General features: G+C 47.1%; 1 protein-coding gene across 6 annotated transcripts in view; it reads right to left on the reverse strand.

Moving 5' to 3' along the window:
• vps13c (vacuolar protein sorting 13 homolog C) overlaps positions 1 to 25,674 on the reverse strand; it is a 238,197-nt gene that overhangs the window by 52,509 nt on the left and 160,014 nt on the right. For all 6 annotated transcript variants that reach the window (XM_090223330.1, XM_090223331.1, XM_090223329.1 and 3 more), the window contains 9 exons: positions 23,841 to 24,001; positions 22,465 to 22,586; positions 17,075 to 17,372; positions 11,835 to 12,224; positions 6,801 to 6,905; positions 6,127 to 6,291; positions 5,470 to 5,595; positions 3,587 to 3,720; positions 1,673 to 1,802 (listed from right to left, as the gene is read on the reverse strand). In XM_090223330.1, the coding sequence (XP_090079456.1) occupies positions 1,673 to 1,802; positions 3,587 to 3,720; positions 5,470 to 5,595; positions 6,127 to 6,291; positions 6,801 to 6,905; positions 11,835 to 12,224; positions 17,075 to 17,372; positions 22,465 to 22,586; positions 23,841 to 24,001 (1,631 nt within the window). The remainder of the gene's footprint in view (positions 1 to 1,672; positions 1,803 to 3,586; positions 3,721 to 5,469; positions 5,596 to 6,126; positions 6,292 to 6,800; positions 6,906 to 11,834; positions 12,225 to 17,074; positions 17,373 to 22,464; positions 22,587 to 23,840; positions 24,002 to 25,674) is intronic.

Here is a 25,674-nt window from a genome sequence, read left to right on the forward strand (position 1 = left end):
TCAGTTGGCATGGCAGGGTGTGTTACCAGGACCAGTCCTCTCAGTTGGCATGGCTGGGTGTGTTACCAGGACCAGTCCTCTCAGTTGGCATGGCTGGGTGTGTTACCAGGACTAGTCCTCTCAGTTGGCATGGCTGGGTGTGTTACCTTAACCAGGACTAGTCCTCTCAGTTGGCATGGCTGGGTGTGTTACCAGGACTAGTCCTCTCAGTTGGCATGGCTGGGTGTGTTACCAGGACCAGTCCTCTCAGTTGGCATGGCTGGGTGTGTTACCAGGACTAGTCCTCTCAGTTGGCATGGCTGGGTGTGTTACCAGGACCAGTCCTCTCAGTTGGCATGGCTGGGTGTGTTATCAGGACCAGTCCTCTCAGTTGGCATGGCTGGGTGTGTTACCTTAACCATTACTAGTCCTCTCAGTTGGCATGGCTGGGTGTGTTACCAGGACCAGTCCTCTCAGTTGGCAAGGCTGGGTGTGTTACCAGGACCAGGACTAGTCCTCTCAGTTGGCATGGCTGGGTATGTTACCTTAACCAGGACTAGTCCTCTCAGTTGGCATGGCTGGGTGTGTTACCAGGACTAGTCCTCTCAGTTGGCATGGCTGGGTGTGTTACCTTAACCAGGACTAGTCCTCTCAGTTGGCATGGCTGGGTGTGTTATCTGGACTAGTCCTCTCAGTTGGCATGGCTGGGTGTGTTACCAGGACCAGTCCTCTCAGTTGGCATGGCTGGGTGTGTTACCTTAACCAGGACTAGTCCTCTCAGTTGGCATGGCTGGGTATGTTACCTTAACCAGGACCAGTCCTCTCAGTTGGCATGGCTGGGTGTGTTACCAGGACCAGTCCTCTCAGTTGGCATGGCTGGGTGTGTTACCAGGATCAGTCCTCTCAGTTGGCATGGCTGGGTGTGTTACCTTAACCAGGACCAGTCCTCTCAGTTGGCATGGCTGGGTGTGTTACCTTAACCAGGACTAGTCCTCTCAGTTGGCATGGCTGGGTATGTTACCTTAACCAGGACCAGTCCTCTCAGTTGGCATGGCTGGGTGTGTTACCTTAACCAGGACCAGTCCTCTCAGTTGGCATGGCTGGGTATGTTACCTTAACCAGGACTAGTCCTCTCAGTTGGCATGGCTGGGTGTGTTACCAGGACCAGTCCTCTCAGTTGGTATGGCTGGGTGTGTTACCAGGACCAGTCCTCTCAGTTGGCATGGCTGGGTGTGTTACCAGGACCAGGACTAGTCCTCTCAGTTGGCATGGCTGGGTGTGTTACCTTAACCAGGACCAGTCCTCTCAGTTGGCATGGCTGGGTGTGTTACCTTAACCAGGACCAGTCCTCTCAGTTGGCATGGCGGGGTGTGTTACCTTAACCAGGTCTAGTCCTCTCAGTTGGCATGGCTGGGTGTGTTACCAGGACTAGTCCTCTCAGTTGGCATGGCTGGGTGTGTTACCTTAACCAGGACTAGTCCTCTCAGTTGGCATGGCTGGGTGTGTTACCTTAACCAGGACTAGTCCTCTCAGTTGGCATGGCTGGGTATGTTACCTTAACCAGGACTAGTCCTCTCAGTTGGCATGGCTGGGTGTGTTACCTTAACCAGGACTAGTCCTCTCAGTTGGCATGGCTGGGTGTGTTACCTTAACCAGGACTAGTCCTCTCAGTTGGCATGGCTGGGTGTGTTACCTTAACCAGGTCCAGTTCTCCACTGCTGTGCTCCTGACACTTCCAGCTGAGTTTGCGGACCCCTGCAGGGTTGTCCCAGGCAAACCTCTGGGCTTCTCCTGGATTCAGCGCTCTGCTCTCTGTGGAACCGCTGGGGATAAAGAAGGTCAGGTCAAACGCAGAAGAGAGAGTCCAACTTAACACAACTCCGGGTCCTCCACTTGTCATGGCCAGAGGGGAGAAAACAGCATGTTACTACAGGAATTCAAATAATCTATTGTAAGGGCCAGGGTTAGGGATATGGGTTAGGGATATGGGTTACGGTTAGGGATATGGGTTAGGGATATGGGTTACGGTTAGGGATATGGGTTAGGGCCAGGGTTAGGGATATGGGTTAGGGATATGGGTTAGGGCCAGGGTTAGGGATATGGGTTAGGGATATGGGTTAGGGCCAGGGTTAGGGATATGGGTTACGGTTAGGGATATGGGTTATGGTTAGGGATATGGGTTAGGGCCAGGGTTAGGGATATGGGTTAGGAATATGTGTTACAGTTAGGGATATGAGTTAGGGATATGGGTTACAGTTAGGGATATGGGTTACGGTTAGGGATATGGGTTATGGTTAGGGATATGGGTTAGGGATATGGGTTACGGTTAGGAATATGGGTTACGGTTAGGGATATGGGTTAGGAATATGGGTTACGGTTAGGAATATGGGTTAGGAATATGGGTTACGGTTAGGAATATGGGTTACGGTTAGGGCTATGGGTTAGGAATATGGGTTAGGGATATGGGTTACGGTTAGGAATATGGGTTACGGTTAGGGCTATGGGTTAGGAATATGGGTTAGGGATATGGGTTACGGTTAGGAATATGGGTAGGAATATTGGTTACGGTTAGGAATATGGGTTACGGTTAGGAATATGGGTTACGGTTATGGGTTAGGAATATGGGTTACGGTTATGGGTTAGGAATATGGGTTAGGGCTAGGGATTAGGAATATGGGTTAGGGCTATGGGTTACGGTTAGGGCTATAGGTTAGGGCTATGGGTTACGGTTATGTGTTAGGAATATGGGTTACGGTTATGGGTTAGGAATATGGGTTACGGTTATGGGTTAGGAATATGGGTTAGGGCTAGGGATTAGAAATATGGGTTACGGTTAGGAATATGGGTTAGGGCTAGGGGTTACGGTTAGGGCTATGGGTTACGGTTATGGGATAGGAATATGGGTTACGGTTATGGGTTAGGAATATGGGTTACGGTTAGGAATATGGGTTACGGTTATGGGTTAGGAATATGGGTTAGGAATATGGGTTAGGAATATGGGTTACGGTTATGGGTTAGGGCTATGGGTTAGGAATATGGGTTAGGAATATGGGTTAGGAATATGGGTTAGGAATATGGGTTAGGAATATGGGTTAGGGCTAGGGCTATGGCTTACGGTTATGGGTTAGGGCTATGGGTTACGGTTAGGAATATGGGTTAGGAATATGGGTTACGGTTAGGAATATGGGTTAGGAATATGGGTTACGGTTAGGGCTATGGGTTACGGTTAGGAATATGGGTTAGCAATATGGGTTACGGTTAGGAATATGGGTTAGGAATATGGGTTACGGTTAGGAATATGGGTTAGGAATATGGGTTACGGTTAGGAATATGGGTTAGCAATATGGGTTACGGTTATGTGTTACGGTTATGGGTTACGGTTATGGGTTAGGAATATGGGTTACGGTTAGGAATATGGGTTAGGGCTATGGGTTACGGTTAGGGCTATAGGTTAGGGCTATTGTTTACTGTTATGGGATAGGAATATGGGTTATGGTTAGGGGTTAAGGGTTGAGGTTCAGTCTAACCTCTGTCTGTAGGTGATGTAAACCAGAGTGTGTGGTTGACTAGGTTAGGGTTAGGGGTTAAGGGTCAGGTTCAGTCTAACCTCTGTCTGTAGGTGATGACAACCCAGGGTGTGTGGTTGACTATGAGAGCTGGAGCAGCTCCATCATAATAGTCAGTGAAGCTGATCACAGTAGAGTTGTCTGAGATGTTCACGTCGACTATCACACCTCCATACTACAACAGACAGGAAGAGAGGTCACAGTGGATAACAACACCTCCATACTACAACAGACAGGAAGAGAGGTCACAGTTTAATAGAAACAACATATCCATACTACAGACAGGAAGAGAGATCACAGTTTAACTTCTTTGATAAAGGGGGCGCTCTTTTAATTTTTGGATAAAAAAATTAAGCGCGATATTTTGTCACGAAAAGATGCTCGACTATGTATATAATTGACAGCTTTGGAAAGAAAACACTTGACGTTTCCAAATCTGCAAAGATATTGTCTGTGAGTGCCACAGAACTGATGCTACAGGCGAAACCAAGATGACATTTCAAACAGGAAGTGCCCCAGGTTTTGAAGGCGCTGTGTTCCAATGACTCCTTATATGGCTGTGAATGGGTCACGAATGAGCTTAGACTTTCTGTCGTTTCCCCATAGTGTCGGCAACATTGTGACGTATTTGTAGGCATTTCATTGGAAGATTGACCATAAGAGACTACATATACCAGGTGGTCGCTTGGTGTCCTCCGTCGCAATTATTGCGCAATCTCCAGCTGCATGTATTTTTCCATTTGCTTCCGAGGAGAAACCCAACTGCCACAAATGATTTATCATCGAATAGATATGTGAAAAACACCTTGAGGATTGATTCTAAACAACGTTTGCCATGTTTCTGTCGATATTATGGAGTTAATTTGGAAAAACGTTCAGCGTTGTAATGACTGAATTTTCGTTTTTTTTTCTTAGCCAAACGTGATGAACAAAACGGAGCGATTTCTCCTACACAAATTATCTTTTTGGAAAAAAATGAACATTTGCTATCTAACTGAGAGTCTCCTCATTGAAAACATCTGAAGTTCTTCAAAGGTAAATTATTTAATTTGAATGCTTTTCTTGTTTTTGTGAAAATGTTGCCTGCTGAATGCTAGGCTAAATGCTAGGCTAAATGCTACGCAAAAATGCTACGCTAAATGCTATGCTAAATGCTACGCTAAATGCTATGCTAAATGCTACGCTAAATGCTATGCTAGGCTATCAATACTCTTACACAAATGCTTGTTTTCCTATGGTTGAAAAGCATATTTTGAAAATCTGAGATGACAGTGTTGTTAACAAAAGGCTAAGCTTGAGAGTCGATATATTTCTTTCATTTCATTTGCGATTTTCATGAATAGTTAACGTTGCGTTATGGTAATGAGCTTGAGGCTATGATTACGCTCCCGGATACGGGATTGCGCGACGCTAGAGGTTAATAGAAACAACACCTCCATACTACAGGCAGGAAGAGAGGTCACAGTTGATAAGAAACAACATTGGAAAGTTGCATCTGATACTCCAAGGCCATTACAGACAGACAACAGAGGTAATGACTTGTAAATGAGAATGTGTTCTGTTGTCAATGAATGAACCTATTAGAGGATAAATCAGGTCAGTGATATGTGGCTGGTCCACGTCCAGCAGACAGGAAGTGAGGTCAGTGATATGTGGCTGACTGGTCCATGCCCAGCAGACAGGAAGTGAGGTCAGTGATATGTGGTGTATCTCCAGGGACACTGACCTGATCCATGCCCAGCAGACAGGAAGTGAGGTCAGTGATATGTGGTGTATCTCCAGGGACACTGACCTGATCCATGCCCAGCAGACAGGAAGTGAGGTCAGTGATATGTGGTGTATCTCCAGGGACACTGACCTGATCCATGCCCAGCAGACAGGAAGTGAGGTCAGTGATATGTGGTGTATCTCCAGGGACACTGACCTGATCCATGCCCAGCAGGGTGCCGTTGTCCTGCTTGTTGAAGAAGAAGGACTTGGACTTGGAGTCTGAGCCCACGACCCTGACACACAGCTTCCCTGTGATCAACTCTGGCCAGAGGGGGAGGCACTGGAAACACAGGCAAGTCAAAAAGGTCAGTCAGTCAGACAGACAGACGGACACAGTGAAGACAACAGTCGGACAGACGGACACAGTGAAGACAACAGTCGGACAGACGGACACAGGGAAGACAACAGTCAGACAGACGGACACAGGGAAGACAACAGTCAGACAGACGGACACAGGGAAGACAACAGTCGGACACAGGGAAGACAACAGTCGGACACAGGGAAGACAACAGTCGGACACAGGGAAGACAACAGTCGGACACAGGGAAGACAACAGTCGGACACAGGGAAGACAACAGTCGGACACAGGGAAGACAACAGTCGGACACAGGGAAGACAACAGTCGGACAGACGGACACAGGATAGACAACAGTCGGACAGAGGGTAGACAACAGTCGGACACAGGGAAGACAACAAACGGACAGAGGAACACGCTCATCATACGTTCATTATTACATTCACACACACACACACACACACACACACACGCGCACGCACGCACAGTAAAGCCAAACACACGGTCGGTCCTCACCTCTGTAGAGGAGATGTAGTGCCACTTCCCGTTGACGCTGCCCTCCTCTGTCTGCACCTCTCCCACCTCCAGCTCGTAGGAAGACTTGTTGACCAGCGTGAAGAACGGACTCATGGTCACCATCTTGGTCAGGTTGAAACTACTCATCTGAATGCTGACGCCAACCTACAAAACACATGACTCATACTGTCAGACTGTCTGTCCTTCACAACCCGGCTGTAGTGTTAAAACGCATGACTCAGACTGTCTGTCCTTCACAACGCGGCTGTAGTGTCTCAGTTAAAACACATGACTTGTACTGTCAGACTGTCTGTCCTTCACAACGCGGCTGTAGTGTCTCAGTTAAAACACATGACTTGTACTGTCAGACTGTCTGTCCTTCACGAGGCTGTAGTGTCTCAGTCAAAACACAGATCATCATAGGGTTTGAGTCCTGCATGAGGCCACTGAATGTGTTCACCGTAAGTCACCGTAAGTTCATCGTAAGTTACCGTAAGTTCGCCGTAAGTCACCGTAAGTCACCGTAAGTCACCGTAAGTTCACCGTAAGTCACCGTAAGTTCACCGTAAGTTCACCATAAGTCACCGTAAGTCACTTGGATAAAGGATTATATGTGAAATAAAACATTACATTCCAGAGTTGTGACTGTTTTTTGTACGTTGTCATTTCCTCACCAGATAGTCCATGGTGTTGGCAGGGCATCTGACACACCCATAACTCCCCACCGTATCCAATGAGAAGCCATCAGACCAGGAACTGGTGGACACACAGAGCTGCAGCTGTAGAAAGACAACACCCAACGTTACTGAGAGAAGCAGCTGATCCAAGAGGGGGAAAAACACTTTAAAAGATGCTGTCTGATCTGGGACGTATCACATTCAGGGAGCAGTTTGGGGACTGCCAGGGAAGGTTTGAGAAACACTGTTAGACACTGAAAGACACGCCCCCCCTCAGAGAGAGAACTGAAAGACACGCCCCCCTCAGAGAGAGAACTGAAAGACACGCCCCCTTCAGAGAGAGAACTGAAAGACACGCCCCCTTCAGAGAGAGAACTGAAAGACACGCCCCCTTCAGAGAGAGAACTGAAAGACACGCCCCCTTCAGAGAGAGAACTGAAAGACACGCCCCCCTCAGAGAGAGAACTGAAAGACACGCCCCCCTCAGAGAGAGAACTGAAAGACACGCCCCCCTCAGAGAGAGAACTGAAAGACACACCCCCCTCAGAGAGAGAACTGAAAGACACGCCCCCCTCAGAGAGAGAACTGAAAGACACGCCCCCTTCAGAGAGAGAACTGAAAGACACGCCCCCCTCAGAGAGAGAACTGAAAGACACGCCCCCCTCAGAGAGAGAACTGAAAGACACGCCCCCCTCAGAGAGAGAACTGAAAGACACGCCCCCCTCAGAGAGAGAACTGAAAGACACGCCCCCTTCAGAGAGAGACACAGCTTAATGTGAGCTCTTACATTTTTCAACATTTATTTTTTACAAAAGGATAGATTTGGAGTTAGATGACCTTGGATGTTTCGGCAGGGACACATGCAGGATGCTACCCTCCACAGCACGGCCTTCGCTACCAGATCAAAACTCCAAACCTACAACCTAAATTTTGACCAAAATTAACCGGAGAGACGACTGCTGCCAAGGTTTTCTTTTCCCAAGCTATACGGAAGGAGCTCCAGCAAACAAACAGCAGAGACCAGAGGACACCGTCCAACCCGGACCTGAGCTGCCAGGCTTGAAAAGGACAGACCAGATACACATTTAATTAGCACTAAGGTGTGAAGTAAAAAGGCCTTTGGGCCCAACAAATGTCAGGGATCTTTGAAGCGTCCCCTGAAGCCCCCACTCCTGCTGTTCAGAGACCATCCACTGGCATTTTCTACAATAAATCTGCCTCCACAAATAAATTGGGTCTGACACCTTCTCCCACTGCCTGCTGCTTGGAGTCCACCTGGTGATCTGTTCACCGTCTGCCCTGGTCTGTCTCCCCCTGTCTGGTACAGGTACCTCCACTACACTCCCCCTGTCTGGTGATCTGTTCACCGTCTGCCCTGGTCTGTCTCCCCCTGTCTGGTACAGGTACCTCCACTACACTCCCCCTGTCTGGTGATCTGTTCCCAGTCTGCCCTGGTCTGTCTCCCCCTGTCTGGTGATCTGTTCCCCGTCTGCCCTGGTCTGTCTCCCCCTGTCTGGAGATCTGTTACAGGTACCTCAACCACACTCCCCCTGTCTGGTACAGGTACCTCCACCACACTCCCCCTGTCTGGTACAGGTACCTCCACCACACTCCCCCTGTCTGGTACAGGTACCTCCACCACACTCCCCCTGTCTGGTACAGGTACCTCCACCACACTCCCCCTGTCTGGTACAGGTACCTCCACCACACTCACCCCTCTCTCCCCCTGTCTGGTACAGGTACCTCCACCACACTCACTCCTCTCTCCCTGGTCTGTCTCCCCCTGTCTGGTACAGGTACCTCCACCACACTCACCCCTCTCTCCCCCTGTCTGGTACAGGTACCCCCACCACACTCACTCCTCTCTCCCCCTGTCTGGTACAGGTACCAGCACTACACTCCCCCCTCTCTCCCTGGTCTGTCTCCCCATGTCTGGTACAGGTACCTCCACCACACTCACTCCTCTGTCCCTGGTCTGTCTCCCCATGTCTGGTACAGGTACCTCCACCACACTCACTCCTCTCTCCCTGGTCTGTCTCCCCATGTCTGGTACAGGTACCTCCACTACACTCACTCCTCTCTCCCTGGTCTGTCTCCCCCTGTCTGGTACAGGTACCTCCACTACACTCACTCCTCTCTCCCTGGTCTGTCTCCCCCTGTCTGGTACAGGTACCTCCACTACACTCACTCCTCTCTCCCTGGTCTGTCTCCCCATGTCTGGTACAGGTACCTCCACCACACTCACTCCTCTCTCCCTGGTCTGTCTCCCCATGTCTGGTACAGGTACCTCCACCACACTCACTCCTCTCTCCCTGGTCTGTCTCCCCATGTCTGGTACAGGTACCACCACCACACTCACTCCTCTCTCCCCCTGTCTGGTACAGGTACCTCCACTACACTCACTCCTCTCTCCCCCTGTCTGGTACAGGTACCAGCACTACACTCCCCCCTCTCTCCCTGGTCTGTCTCCCCATGTCTGGTACAGGTACCTCCACTACACTCACTCCTCTCTCCCTGGTCTGTCTCCCCCTGTCTGGTACAGGTACCTCCACTACACTCACTCCTCTCTCCCTGGTCTGTCTCCCCATGTCTGGTACAGGTACCTCCACCACACTCACTCCTCTCTCCCTGGTCTGTCTCCCCATGTCTGGTACAGGTACCTCCACCACACTCACTCCTCTCTCCCTGGTCTGTCTCCCCATGTCTGGTACAGGTACCACCACCACACTCACTCCTCTCTCCCCCTGTCTGGTACAGGTACCTCCACTACACTCACTCCTCTCTCCCCCTGTCTGGTACAGGTACCAGCACTACACTCCCCCCTCTCTCCCTGGTCTGTCTCCCCATGTCTGGTACAGGTACCTCCACCACACTCACTCCTCTCTCCTTGGTCTGTCTCCCCATGTCTGGTACAGGTACCTCCACCACACTCACTCCTCTCTCCCTGGTCTGTCTCCCCATGTCTGGTACAGGTACCAGCACTACACTCCCCCCTCTCTCCCTGGTCTGTCTCCCCATGTCTGGTACAGGTACCTCCACCACACTCACTCCTCTCTCCCTGGTCTGTCTCCCCATGTCTGGTACAGGTACCTCCACCACACTCACTCCTCTCTCCCGAGCTTTCTCTCACCTCATCGTGGCTGTGTGTCCCCAGAGTTTTGCATGCACCAACAGCTTGGAGCAAACATTTTCTCTCTCTCTCTCTCCTATTGAAAAAGCTACGGTCCGGTTGAAATATTATCGATTATTTATTGTAAAAACAACCTGAGGATTGATTGTAAAAAACGTTTGACATGTTTCTACGAACTTTACAGATACAATTTGGAATTTTCGTCTGTCCGTCGTGACCTGCCTGTGGATTACTGAACAAATCGCGCCAACCAAATGAAGATTTTTGGATATAAAATCATCTTTATCGAACAAAAGGAACATTTATTGTGTAACTGGGAGTCTTGTGAGTGCAAACATCCGAAGATCAAAGGTAAGCGATTCATTTTATTGCTTTTCTGACTTTCGTGACCAATCTACTTCAACAACCTAAGCTGTGTTTTGCTATATTGCACTTGTGATTTCATGAAAATTAAATATTTGTAGTAATTTCATTTGAATTTGGCGTTCTGCAATTCAGCGGATGTTGATGTTGACGAAAATGATCCTGCTAACGGGATGGGTGCGCCAAGAAGTTAAGGTTGAATCTGGTTTCCCGCTCAGGTTATGGATGTGTCACTGCAACCTTAAAAGGGTCTTCAATGATGTCACCATCGCCCTTGATTCTAAGCAATATTGTGCTGCTGTTTTTATTGACTTGGTGCTCTCGAGCGGCTAGATGTTCTTTACCATTCGGCCATCAGATTTGCCACCAATGCTCCTTATAGGACACATCACTGCTCTCTATACTCCTCTGTAAACTGGTCATCTCTGTAAACCCGTTGACAGATCACTGCTCTCTATACTCCTCTGTAAACCTGTTGACAGATTACTGCTCTCTATACTCCTCTGTAAACTGGTCATCTCTGTAAACCTGTTGACAGATCACTGCACTCTATACTCCTCTGTAAAACTGGTCATCTCTGTAAACCTGTTGCAAGACCCACTGGTTGATGCTTATTTATAAAACCCTCTTAGGCCTCACTCCCCCCCATCTGAGAGATCTATTGCATCCCTCATCCTCCACATACAACAACCTTTCTGCCAGTCACATTCTGTTAAAGGTCCCCAAAGCACACACATCCCTGGGTCGCTCGTCTTTTCAATTCGCTGCAGCTAGTGACTGGAACGAGCTGCAACAAACACTCAAACTGGACAGTTTTATCTCCATCTCTTCATTTAAATCATGGACACTCTTACTGAAAAGTTATGTCTGCTTTGTGTGATGTATTGTTGTTTCTACCTTCTAGACCTTTCTGCTGTTGACTGTGCACAATAATGTTTGTACCATGTTTTGTTCTGCTACCATGTTGTGTTGCTAGCTACCATGTTGTTGTTATGTTGTGTTGCTAGCATGCGGGGTTGTGATGTGCTGCTGCCTTGCTATGTTGTTGTCTTAGGTCGCTCTTTATGTAGTGTTGTCTCTCTTTGTGTAGTGTTGTCTCTCTTTATGTAGTGTTGTCTCTCTTTGTGTAGTGTTGTCTCTCTTTGTGTTGTGTTGTCTCTCTTGTTGTGATGTGTGTCTTGTCCTATATTTATATTGTACTTATTTATTTGAATCCCAGGCCCCCGACCCCGCAGGAGGCCTTTTGGTAGGCCGTCATTGTAAATAAGAATATGTTCTTAACTGACTTGCCTGGTTAAATAAAGGTAAAATAAGACAGTCAGACAGACTTTCCTGGTTAAATAAAGGTAAAATAAGACAGTCAGACAGACTTGCCTAGTTAAATAAAGGTAAAATAAGACAGTCAGACAGACTTTCCTGGTTAAATAAAGGTAAAATAAGACAGTCAGACAGACTTTCCTGGTTAAATAAAGGTAAAATAAGACAGTCAGACAGACTTGCCTAGTTAAATAAAGGTAAAATAAAACAGTCTTTCCTACCTTGTTCTTGCTGAAGATGTTCTTTTTTTTGAAGGAGAAGAGGACGACGTCCCTGAAGTCCGACGCGTGTTTGACGGAGACGTCCTCCGCGCGGTACTGCAGAACCCTGGACGTCTTGTTGACGATCCAGTACGGGCTAAACACAGCCAGCGTCAGACGTCCATGCAGCCGCGCCGCGTGCACGCTCAGGTCCACGGTCAGCTTCTCGGCCGAGTCGCAGGTGAAGCACACGGGGAAGAACTCCTGCATGTCCTGGGCGATGCGGATACGTCCGGACCAGTTCCGACCCTGGTATTTAACCAGGACCATCTCCATGATCTCACCTCCTATACGGGCGTTCAGGACGTCTGCCGTGCTGCCCTCCTGGAGCTCATGGAACTCTGCTGAGCCCTGGAGAGATGGATTAATGGGTAATGAAAATGTATCCGTTAGGAAAGTATCTTTGCATTGTAGAGGGACCTCAACATGGCATAACAACAGGAAATAATTAAATCAAAGTCTAGTGGCTGGCTGATTGTTATTTTGTGCTTGTATCTTTTAGTCTACACACTTCTTCCCTTAGTCACTGGAATGTGTAAAGTTACCTCTAGTAGATATCTGATGCTGTAAGGCAGGGTACAGGTCTAGGGTTAGATCCTAGCCTAGTGACTGTCTTCATGTTTAGGTTATCTCAGTGTTACTACCTCCAGTAGATAGCTGTAAGGCAGGGTACAGGTCTAGGGTTAGATCCTAGCCTAGTGACTGTCTTCATGTTTAGGTTATCTCAGTGTTACTACCTCCAGTAGATAGCTGTAAGGCAGGGTACAGGTCTAGGGTTAGATCCTAGCCTAGTGACTGTCTTCATGTTTAGGTTATCTCAGTGTTACTACCTCCAGTAGATATCTGATGCTGTAAGGCAGGGTATAGGTCTAGGGTTAGATCCTAGCCTAGTGACTGTCTTCATGTTTAGGTTATCTCAGTGTTACTACCTCCAGTTGATAGCTGTAAGGCAGGGTACAGGTCTAGGGTTAGATCCTAGCCTAGTGACTGTCTTCATGTTTAGGTTATCTCAGTGTTACTACCTCCAGTAGATAGCTGTAAGGCAGGGTACAGGTCTAGGGTTAGATCCTAGCCTAGTGACCGTCTTCATGTTTAGGTTATCTCAGTGTTACTACCTCCAGTAGATAGCTGTAAGGCAGGGTACAGGTCTAGGGTTAGATCCTAGCCTAGTGACAGTCTTCATGTTTAGGTTATCTCAGTGTTACTACCTCCAGTAGATATCTGATGCTGTAAGGCAGGGTACAGGTCTAGGGTTAGATACTAGCCTAGTGACTGTCTTCATGTTTAGGTTATCTCAGTGTTACTACCTCCAGTAGATATGTGATGCTGTAAGGCAGGGTACAGGTCTAGGGTTAGATCCTAGCCTAGTGACTGTCTTCATGTTTAGGTTATCTCAGTGTTACTACCTCCAGTAGATATCTGATGCTGTAAGGCAGGGTACAGGTCTAGGGTTAGATCCTAGCCTAGTGACTGTCTTCATGTTTAGGTTATCTCAGTGTTACTACCTCCAGTAGATATATAATGCTGTAAGGCAGGGTACAGGTCTAGGGTTAGATCCTAGCCTAGTGACCGTCTTCATGTTTAGGTTATCTCAGTGTTACTACCTCCAGTAGATATCTGATGCTGTAAGGCAGGGTACAGGTCTAGGGTTAGATCCTAGCCTAGTGACTGTCTTCATGTTTAGGTTATCTCAGTGTTACTACCTCCAGTAGATATCTGATGCTGTAAGGCAGGGTACAGGTCTAGGGTTAGATCCTAGCCTAGTGACCGTCTTCATGTTTAGGTTATCTCAGTGTTACTACCTCCAGTAGATAGCTGTAAGGCAGGGTACAGGTCTAGGGTTAGATCCTAGCCTAGTGACTGTCTTCATGTTTAGGTTATCTCAGTGTTACTACCTCCAGTAGATATATAATGCTGTAAGGCAGGGTACAGGTCTAGGGTTAGATCCTAGCCTAGTGACTGTCTTCATGTTATCTCAGTGTTACTACCTCCAGTAGATATCTGATGCTGTAAGGCAGGGTACAGGTCTAGGGTTAGATCCTAGCCTAGTGACTGTCTTCATGTTTAGGTTATCTCAGTGTTACTACCTCCAGTAGATATCTGATGCTGTAAGGCAGGGTACAGGTCTAGGGTTAGATCCTAGCCTAGTGACTGTCTTCATGTTTAGGTTATCTCAGTGTTACTACCTCCAGTAGATATATAATGCTGTAAGGCAGGGTACAGGTCTAGGGTTAGATCCTAGCCTAGTGACTGTCTTCATGTTATCTCAGTGTTACTACCTCCAGTAGATATCTGATGCTGTAAGGCAGGGTACAGGTCTAGGGTTAGATCCTAGCCTAGTGACAGTCTTCATGTTTAGGTTATCTCAGTGTTACTACCTCCAGTAGATATCTGATGCTGTAAGGCAGGGTACAGGTCTAGGGTTAGATCCTAGCCTAGTGACTGTCTTCATGTTTAGGTTATCTCAGTGTTACTACCTCCAGTAGATATATACTGCTGTAAGGCAGGGTACAGGTCTAGGGTTAGATCCTAGCCTAGTGACTGTCTTCATGTTTAGGTTATCTCAGTGTTACTACCTCCAGTAGATATATACTGCTGTAAGGCAGGGTACAGGTCTAGGGTTAGATCCTAGCCTAGTGACTGTCTTCATGTTTAGGTTATCTCAGTGTTACTACCTCCAGTAGATATATACTGCTGTAAGGCAGGGTACAGGTCTAGGGTTAGATCCTAGCCTAGTGACTGTCTTCATGTTTAGGTTATCTCAGTGTTACTACCTCCAGTAGATATCTGATGCTGTAAGGCAGGGTACAGGTCTAGGGTTAGATCCTAGCCTAGTGACTGTCTTCATGTTTAGGTTATCTCAGTGTTACTACCTCCAGTAGATATCTGATGCTGTAAGGCAGGGTACAGGTCTAGGGTTAGATCCTAGCCTAGTGACCGTCTTCATGTTTAGGTTATCTCAGTGTTACTACCTCCAGTAGATATCTGATGCTGTAAGGCAGGGTACATGTCTAGGGTTAGATCCTAGCCTAGTGACTGTCTTCATGTTTAGGTTATCTCAGTGTTACTACCTCCAGTAGATATCTGATGCTGTAAGGCAGGGTACAGGTCTAGGGTTAGATCCTAGCCTAGTGACTGTCTTCATGTTTAGGTTATCTCAGTGTTACTACCTCCAGTAGATAGCTGTAAGGCAGGGTACAGGTCTAGGGTTAGATCCTAGCCTAGTGACTGTCTTCATGTTTAGGTTATCTCAGTGTTACTACCTCCAGTAGATAGCTGTAAGGCAGGGTACAGGTCTAGGGTTAGATCCTAGCCTAGTGACCGTCTTCATGTTTAGGTTATCTCAGTGTTACTACCTCCAGTAGATAGCTGTAAGGCAGGGTACATGTCTAGGGTTAGATCCTAGCCTAGTGACAGTCTTCATGTTTAGGTTATCTCAGTGTTACTACCTCCAGTAGATATCTGATGCTGTAAGGCAGGGTACAGGTCTAGGGTTAGATCCTAGCCTAGTGACTGTCTTCATGTTTAGGTTATCTCAGTGTTACTACCTCCAGTAGATATATACTGCTGTAAGGCAGGGTACAGGTCTAGGGTTAGATCCTAGCCTAGTGACTGTCTTCATGTTTAGGTTATCTCAGTGTTACTACCTCCAGTAGATAGCTGTAAGGCAGGGTACAGGTCTAGGGTTAGATCCTAGCCTAGTGACTGTCTTCATGTTTAGGTTATCTCAGTGTTACTACCTCCAGTAGATATCTGATGCTGTAAGGCAGGGTACAGGTCTAGGGTTAGATCCTAGCCTAGTGACTGTCTTCATGTTTAGGTTATCTCAGTGTTACTACCTCCAGTAGATATCTGATGCTGTAAGGCAGGGTACAGGTCTAGGGTTAGATCCTAGCCTAGTGACTGTCTTCATGTTTAGGTTATCTCAGTGTTACTACCTCCAGTAGATAGCTGTAAGGCAGGGTACAGGTCTAGGGTTAGATCCTAGCCTAGTGACTGTCTTCATGTTTAGGTTATCTCAGTGTTACTACCTCCAGTAGATAGCTGTAAGGCAGGGTACAGGTCTAGGGTTAGATCCTAGCCTAGTGACCGTCTTCATGTTTAGGTTATCTCAGTGTTACTACCTCCAGTAGATAGCTGTAAGGCAGGGTACATGTCTAGGGTTAGATCCTAGCCTAGTGACAGTCTTCATGTTTAGGTTATCTCAGTGTTACTACCTCCAGTAGATATCTGATGCTGTAAGGCAGGGTACAGGTCTAGGGTTAGATCCTAGCCTAGTGACTGTCTTCATGTTTAGGTTATCTCAGTGTTACTACCTCCAGTAGATATATACTGCTGTAAGGCAGGGTACAGGTCTAGGGTTAGATCCTAGCCTAGTGACTGTCTTCATGTTTAGGTTATCTCAGTGTTACTACCTCCAGTAGATAGCTGTAAGGCAGGGTACAGGTCTAGGGTTAGATCCTAGCCTAGTGACTGTCTTCATGTTTAGGTTATCTCAGTGTTACTACCTCCAGTAGATATCTGATGCTGTAAGGCAGGGTACAGGTCTAGGGTTAGATCCTAGCCTAGTGACTGTCTTCATGTTTAGGTTATCTCAGTGTTACTACCTCCAGTAGATATCTGATGCTGTAAGGCAGGGTACAGGTCTAGGGTTAGATCCTAGCCTAGTGACTGTCTTCATGTTTAGGTTATCTCAGTGTTACTACCTCCAGTAGATATATAATGCTGTAAGGCAGGGTACAGGTCTAGGGTTAGATCCTAGCCTAGTGACTGTCTTCATGTTTAGGTTATCTCAGTGTTACTACCTCCAGTAGATATATAATGCTGTAAGGCAGGGTATAGGTCTAGGGTTAGATCCTAGCCTAGTGACTGTCTTCATGTTTAGGTTATCTCAGTGTTACTACCTCCAGTAGATATATACTGCTGTAAGGCAGGGTACAGGTCTAGGGTTAGATCCTAGCCTAGTGACCGTCTTCATGTTTAGGTTATCTCAGTGTTACTACCTCCAGTAGATATCTGATGCTGTAAGGCAGGGTACAGGTCTAGGGTTAGATCCTAGCCTAGTGACTGTCTTCATGTTTAGGTTATCTCAGTGTTACTACCTCCAGTAGATATCTGATGCTGTAAGGCAGGGTACAGGTCTAGGGTTAGATCCTAGCCTAGTGACTGTCTTCATGTTTAGGTTATCTCAGTGTTACTACCTCCAGTAGATATCTGATGCTGTAAGGCAGCAGGTTCCGGAGGGTCACAGCTGGGTGGAGGTGGATGACGTAGGCAGGGTCCCAGTCGTCCTCTCGCTGGGAGGAAATGAAGGACAGGTGATCTGGTGTGGCCAAGGTGGTCACCTGGAGGGGCAGGAAGCTGCTGTCTGCCGACGGACACTGGAGAAGGGACCGCACCTCAGAGCTCAGGTGGACCTGCTCCTTCCAGGCGATACAGGTAGACGACGGGCCGTACTGGCCCTCCAGGTGCCCGGCTGGCTGGAGGAAGAGCTGACACCTATAGAGGGAGACGAGGAGACCACATTTAACCACATATGACGAGGAGACCACATATAACCACATATAACTAACAATCTAGTTAAACATAACCCTATCTGACATCTGCGTCAGAGAGAAGAGAGGAGTGAAACAAGGTAAGGACAGGGGAGTCTGTACAAAAGTCTTAGAATATTTGTTTAAAGTTCTAGAATATTTGTTTTACCCCTGTAAATCTAAGCAGTTGGGAATCGCTAAGCTGACATATGAAATTGTTTTAAGATGGTTCAAACTATGGATTTAGAATTTTAGGACCCTTTTTAGATATCTCGTACAACGCTGTGTACTACTCCTTTCACAGAACAGCGCAAACTGGCTCTAACCAGAATACAAAGAGGAGTGGGAGGACCTGATGCACAACTGAGCAAGAGGAGAAGTACATTAGTGTCACGTTTGAGAAACAGACGCCTCACAAGTCCTCAACTGGCAACTTCATTAAATAGTACCCGCAAAACACCGGTCTCAACGTCAACAGCGAAGAGGCGACTCTGGGATGCTGGCCTTCTAGGCAGAGTTCCTGTGTCCAGTCTCAACGTCAACAGTGAAGAGGCGACTCCAGGATGCTGGCCTTCTAGGCAGAGTTCCTGTGTCCAGTCTCAACGTCAACAGTGAAGAGGAGACTCTGGGATGCTGGCCTTCTAGGCAGAGTTCCTCTGTCCAGTCTCAACGTCAACAGTGAAGAGGCGACTCTGGGATGCTGGCCTTCTAGGCAGAGTTCTTGTGTCCAGTCTCAACGTCAACAGTGAAGAGGCGACTCTGGGATGCTGGCCTTCTAGGCAGAGTTCCTGTGTCCAGTCTCAACGTCAACAGTGAAGAGGCGACTCCAGGATGCTGGCCTTCTAGGCAGAGTTCCTCTGTCCAGTCTCAACGTCAACAGTGAAGAGGAGACTCTGGGATGCTGGCCTTCTAGGCAGAGTTCCTCTGTCCAGTCTCAACGTCAACAGTGAAGAGGCGACTCTGGGATGCTGGCCTTCTAGGCAGAGTTCTTGTGTCCAGTCTCAACGTCAACAGTGAAGAGGCGACTCCGGGATGCTGGCCTTCTAGGCAGAGTTCCTCTGTCCAGTCTCAACGTCAACAGCGAAGAGGAGACTCCGGGATGCTGGCCTTCTAGGCAGAGTTCCTGTGTCCAGTCTCAACGTCAACAGTGAAGAGGCGACTCCGGGATGCTGGCCTTCTAGGCAGAGTTCCTCTGTCCAGTGTCTGTGTTCTTTTGCCCAACTTAATCTTTTCTTTTTATTGGCAAGTCTGAGATTTGGCTTTTTCTTTGCATCCCGGAGTCTCCTCTTCCCTGTTGACGTTGAGACTGCTGTTCTGTGAAGGGAGTAGGACACAGCGTTGTACCAGATCTTCAGTTTCTTGGCCAACTTCTCTCATGGAATAGCGTCCATTTCTCAGAAGAAGAACAGACTGACGAGTTTCAGAAGAAAGGTCTTTGTTTCTGCCCATTTTGAGCCTGTAATCAAACCCACAAATGCTGATGCTCCGGATAATTTCAACTAATTTGTAGCACAAAAGGTTCTGAACCGTTGTGTTCGTGACAGTCTATCCTTTCCATAAAATGGTTATAGTTTGTATGTCAAACCGTTCGGATGCTAAATAAGTTGGTGATACGGAAACGCAACACTAGTGAATGCAGTGGGTTGATACTGAAACGCGACACTAGTGACTGCAGTGGATTGATACGGAAACGTGACACTAGTGGATGCAGTGGATTGATACTGAAACGCGACACTAGTGACTGCAGTGGATTGATACTGAAACGCGACACTAGTGAATGCAGTGGGTTGATACTGAAACGCGACACTAGTGACTGCAGTGGGTTGATACTGAAACGTGACACTAGTGAATGCAGTGGATTGATACTGAAACGTGACACTAGTGACTGCAGTGGATTGATACTGAAACGTGACACTAGTGACTGCAGTGGATTGATACTGAAACGCGACACTAGTGACTGCAGTGGATTGATACTGAAACGCGACACTAGTGAATGCAGTGGGTTGATACTGAAACGCGACACTAGTGAATGCAGTGGGTTGATACTGAAACGTGACACTAGTGACTGCAGTGGATTGATACTGAAACGCGACACTAGTGAATGCAGTGGGTTGATACTGAAACGCGACACTAGTGAATGCAGTGGATTGATACTGAAACGTGACACTAGTGACTGCAGTGGATTGATACTGAAACGCGACACTAGTGACTGCAGTGGATTGATACTGAAACGTGACACTAGTGGATGCAGTGGATTGATACTGAAACGCGACACTAGTGAATGCAGTGGATTGATACTGAAACGCGACACTAGTGACTGCAGTGGATTGATACGGAAACGTGACACTAGTGGATGCAGTGGATTGATACTGAAACGCGACACTAGTGACTGCAGTGGATTGATACTGAAACGTGACACTAGTGGATGCAGTGGATTGATACTGAAACGCGACACTAGTGACTACAGTGGATTGATACTGAAACGCGACACTAGTGACTGCAGTGGATTGATACTGAAACGCGACACTAGTGACTGCAGTGGATTGATACTGAAACGCGACACTAGTGAATGCAGTGGATTGATACTGAAACGCGACACTAGTGACTGCAGTGGATTGATACGGAAACTGATTGATACGCATCCAATGTAATAAAAACATCTCTAAGTTAAACTGTCGGATTTTGAACGGGAATCTTTTGTTATGCAACTTATATTGATGCACCGGTGGGTCTAGGGGGTTAATACTTGTTGAAAGCACTAGAATACTTGTTGAAAGCACTAGAATGCTTGTTTGAAAGCACTAGAATGCTTGTTTGAAAGCACTAGAATACTTGTTTGAAAGCACTAGAATACTTGTTTGAAAGCACTAGAATACTGTTTGAAAGCACTAGAATACTGTTTGAAAGCACTAGAATACTCGTAGAAAGCACTAGTATACTTGTTGAAAGCACTAGAATACTCGTTGAAAGCACTAGAATACTCGTAGAAAGCACTAGAATACTCGTAGAAAGCACTAGAATACTCGTTGAAAGCACTAGAATACTCGTAGAAAGCACTAGAATACTCGTAGAAAGCACTAGAATACTCGTAGAAAGCACTAGAATACTCGTAGAAAGCACTAGAATACTCGTAGAAAGCACTAGAATACTCGTAGAAAGCACTAGAATACTCGTAGAAAGCACTAGAATACTCATTTAAAGCACTAGAATACTCGTTGAAAGCACTAGAATACTTGTTGAAAGCACTAGAATACTTGTTGAAAGTACTAAAATACTTGTTGAAAGCACTAGAATATTTATGGTGCCACTCTCTCGAACGTGGTCCTTCGAGCCGGATAACAGATACTGAGATTGAGCAAGGGGACACCTGGATCTCCCAAGCTACCCAGCTCATCACACATCAACATCTTAATTTCCTGTTTATGATTAGCATCTCATAAATAGTATCCTTTGTCTGTACGCTGCGATCACCGGCCTTTCAGAAGCTATGTTGAAATAGAGCTGTCCATTCATTCGATAATTAACCAATATAATGATGTAAAATTGTCCTTCGAGTACATTTGCGACGTGCGGCTCACACGTGCAAACACTCGGTAAAAGTGTATCTCGCTTCCTACGATGATAAGTAGCAAATATAATTATGGCAATTCACGGAGAAGTTACGAGAACACTCGTTGGTGGACACAAGTACGAGTGCCTGGTGTCATAAATGTGTGCTGTCTGAGGAGGACAGCAACAACTACACAGTTCCTCCTACTGTTCAGGAGAAGTGGTCTTACCAGGTGAAACTGAATCAAAATTAATTAACCTTATTTTACGTGATAGGTTGACTGAGAACACATTTACAGAAACAGGAAGTGTTGTGTAACGTGCACCAAAATGGCCCCTGGTAAGTACACTCTGTGTTACACTCTGTATAAAAGGTCCCTGTGTAAGGTCTCTGTGAAGGTCTCTGTGAAACCAACATGGTTATTCCCTGTACGAGTCCAGGGCTACCGACATGGTTAATCCTTTGACGAGTCCAGGGCTACCAACATGGTTATTACCTGTCCTACCAACATGGTCATTACCTGTCCTACCAACATGGTTATTACCTGTAGGAGTCCAGGGCTACCAACATGGTTATTACCAGTCCTACCAACATGGTTATTACCAGTCCTACCAACATGGTTATTACCAGTCCTACCAACATGGTTATTACCTGTATGAGTACAGGGCTACCAACATGGTTATTACCTGTCCTATCAACATGGTTATTACCAGTCCTACCAACATGGTTATTACCAGTCCTACCAACATGGTTATTACCTGTAGGAGTTCAGGGCTACCAACATGGTTATTACCTGTCCTACCAACACGGTTATTACCTGTATGAGTCCAGGGCTACCAACATGGTTATTACCTGTCCTACCAACATGGTTATTACCTGTAGGAGTCCAGGGCTACCAACATGGTTATTACCTGTCCTACCAACATGGTTATTACATGTCCTACCAACATGGTTATTACCTGTAGGAGTCCAGGTCTACCAACATGGTTATTACCTGTCCTACCAACACGGTTATTACCTATACTACCAACATGGTTATTACCTATACTACCAACATGTTTATTACCTGTCCTACCAACATGGTTATTACCTGTCCTACCAACATGGTTATTACCTGTCCTACCAACATGGTTATTACCTATACTACCAACATGGTTATTACCTGTCCTACCAACATGTTTATTACCTGTCCTACCAACATGGTTATTACCTGTCCTACCAACATGGTTATTACCTGTCCTACCAACATGGTCATTACCTGTCCTACCAACATGGTCATTACCTGTCCTACCAACATGGTTATTACCTGAATGAGTCCAGGGCTACCAACATGGTCATTACCTGTCCTACCAACATGGTGATTACCTGTCCTACCAACATGGTTATTACCTGTAGGAGTCCAGGGCTACCAACATGGTTATTACCTGTAGGAGTCCAGGGCTACCAACATGGTCATTACCTGTCCTACCAACATGGTTATTACCTGTCCTACCAACATGGTTATTACCTGTACGAGTCCAGGGCTACATCAGACTCTCTCTCGGGCTCTGCCAGTCCTATATTAACCATCCCTCTGGATGTGGGACAATACTTCAGGATGGTAAACGGCACTGAGAAATGGTTCTGGATCTGAAACACAAAACCACGTTGACAAACAGTCAGTTAAGGATGACATCATCCTTTTTTTTGACTCAATGGAAACAAAAACACTGATTTTACTGTAATTGAAAAGTGCTGAATAAATCAAATGTATTTTAATATCAGCTGCGTTCATGTTGCTAGTCCACAAGACTTGTTACTCTCTACTGAAAGCTGTTGAGTGTCTATAGCCTACAGGAGGACAGTTCCATAGAGAGAGTGATGGAGGACAGCTCCATAGAGTGATGGAAGACAGTTCCATAGAGAGTGATGGAGGACAGCTCCATAGAGAGAGTGATGGAGGACAGCTCCATAGAGAGAGTGATAGAAGACAGCTCCATAGAGAGTGATGGAGGACAGCTCCATAGAGCGTGATGGAGGACAGCTACATAGAGAGTGATGGAGGACAGCTCCATAGAGAGAGTGATGGAGGACAGCTCCATAGAGAGAGTGATGGAGGACAGCTCCATAGAGAGTGATGGAGGACAGCTACATAGAGAGTGATGGAGGACAGCTCCATAGAGAGTGATGGAGGACAGCTACATAGAGAGTGATGGAGGACAGCTCCATAGAGAGTGATGGAGGACAGCTCCATAGAGAGTGTGATGGAGAACAGCTCCATAGAGAGAGTGATGGAGGACAGCTCCATAGAGAGAGTGATGGAGGACAGCTCCATAGAGAGTGATGGAGGACAGCTACATAGAGAGTGATGGAGGACAGCTCCATAGAGAGAGTGATGGAGGACAGCTCCATAGAGAGAGTGATGGAGAACAGCTCCATAGAGAGAGTGATGGAGAACAGCTCCATAGAGAGAGTGATGGAGGACAGCTCCATAGAGAGAGTGATGGAGGACAGCTCCATAGAGAGTGATGGAGGACAGCTACATAGAGAGTGATGGAGGACAGCTCCATAGAGAGAGTGATGGAGGACAGCTCCATAGAGAGAGTGATAGAGAACAGCTCCATAGAGAGAGTGATGGAGGACAGCTCCATAGAGAGAGTGATGGAGGACAGCTCCATAGAGAGTGATGGAGGACAGCTACATAGAGAGTGATGGAGGACAGCTCCATAGAGAGAGTGATGGAGGACAGCTCCATAGAGAGAGTGATGGAGAACAGCTCCATAGAGAGAGTGATGGAGAACAGCTCCATAGAGAGAGTGATGGAGGACAGCTCCATAGAGAGAGTGATGGAGGACAGCTCCATAGAGAGAGTGATGGAGGACAGCTCCATAGTGATTTGCTGACCTGTAGCGGAGATCGGACGGTGATGACCTTGTTTCCTTCTGAGGCGTCAATCTGTACCAACACAGACACGTTCTCCTGCAGCACAGGATCTCTCACGTTATACAGCCTCCTGCCAGGCTGATCCACCACCATGTTGGAGATCTCACTGTAACCTGTAGGAACTGAGGAGGAGACAGACCAGTGGACATTGTTCAAGCTACTGACTATTTATTACCCTATGGCAGAGGAATAACATTTTAAAAATCCCATGCCGAGCTGTTCGGTTCAAATCCCGTTCAAACACAGGGAAAAGGAACTATTCCCTACCCTTTAGTGCAGGACTAGAAACAGAGACGTGAAAACTCTGTTGGAATGTAAAAGAAGCCGAACCAGGAGAGACCACATCAAGCAACATGTACAGTACTACCCTATATGGAGGTGGCAGGTAGTGGTTAGAGTGTTGGACTAGTAACCAGCAGGTAGCCTAGTGGTTAGAGTGTTGGACTAGTAACCAGCAGGTAGCCTAGTGGTTAGAGTGTTGGACTAGTAACCAGCAGGTAGCCTAGTGGTTAAAGCGTTGGGCTAGTAACCAGCAGGTAGCCTAGTGGTTAGAGTGTTGGACTAGTAACCAGCAGGTAGCCTAGTGGTTAGAGCGTTGGACTAGTAACCAGCAGGTAGCCTAGTGGTTAGAGCGTTGGACTAGTAACCAGCAGGTAGCCTAGTGGTTAGAGTGTTGGACTAGTAACCAGCAGGTAGTCTAGTGGTTAGAGCGTTGGGCTAGTAACCAGCAGGTAGCCTAGTGGTTAGAGTGTTGGACTAGTAACCAGCAGGTAGTCTAGTGGTTAGAGCGTTGGGCTAGTAACCAGCAGGTAGCCTAGTGGTTAGAGTGTTGGACTAGTAACCAGCAGGTAGTCTAGTGGTTAGAGTGTTGGACTAGTAACCAGCAGGTAGTCTAGTGGTTAGAGCGTTGGGCTAGTAACCAGCAGGTAGCCTAGTGGTTAGAGTGTTGGACTAGTAACCAGCAGGTAGCCTAGTGGTTAGAGCGTTGGACTAGTAACCAGCAGGTAGCCTAGTGGTTATAGTGTTGGACTAGTAACCAGCAGGTAGCCTAGTGGTTAGAGTGTTGGGCTAGTAACCAGCAGGTAGCCTAGTGGTTATAGTGTTGGACTAGTAACCAGCAGGTAGCCTAGTTGTTAGAGTGTTGGGTCAGTAACCAGCAGGTAGACTAGTGGTTAGAGTGTTGGACTAGTAACCAGCAGGTAGCAGGTACTGGTTAGAGTGTTGGAGCAGTAACGAGCAGGTAGCCTAGTGGTTAGAGTGTTGGACTAGTAAACAGCAGGTAGCCTAGTGGTTAGAGCATTGGACCAGTAACCAGCAGGTACCCTAGTGGTTAGAGTGTTGGACTAGTAACCAGCAGGTAGACTAGTGGTTAGAGTGTTGGACTAGTAAACAGCAGGTAGCCTAGTGGTTAGAGCATTGGACCAGTAACCAGCAGGTACCCTAGTGGTTAGAGTGTTGGACTAGTAACCAGCAGGTAGCCTAGTGGTTAGAGCGTTGGGCTAGTAACCAGCAGGTAGCCTAGTGGTTAGAGTGTTGGACTAGTAACCAGCAGGTAGCCTAGTGGTTAGAGCGTTGGACTAGTAACCAGCAGGTAACCTAGTGGTTATAGTGTTGGACTAGTAACCAGCAGGTAGCCTAGTGGTTAGAGTGTTGGGCTAGTAACCAGCAGGTAGCCTAGTGGTTAGAGTGTTGGACTAGTAAACAGCAGGTAGCCTAGTGGTTAGAGCATTGGACCAGTAACCAGCAGGTACCCTAGTGGTTAGAGTGTTGGACTAGTAACCAGCAGGTAGACTAG

The sequence above is a fragment of the Oncorhynchus mykiss genome, chromosome 26, assembly GCF_057628025.1.
Source record: "Oncorhynchus mykiss isolate SJ-2025 chromosome 26, ASM5762802v1, whole genome shotgun sequence".
Lineage (NCBI taxonomy): Eukaryota > Metazoa > Chordata > Actinopteri > Salmoniformes > Salmonidae > Oncorhynchus > Oncorhynchus mykiss.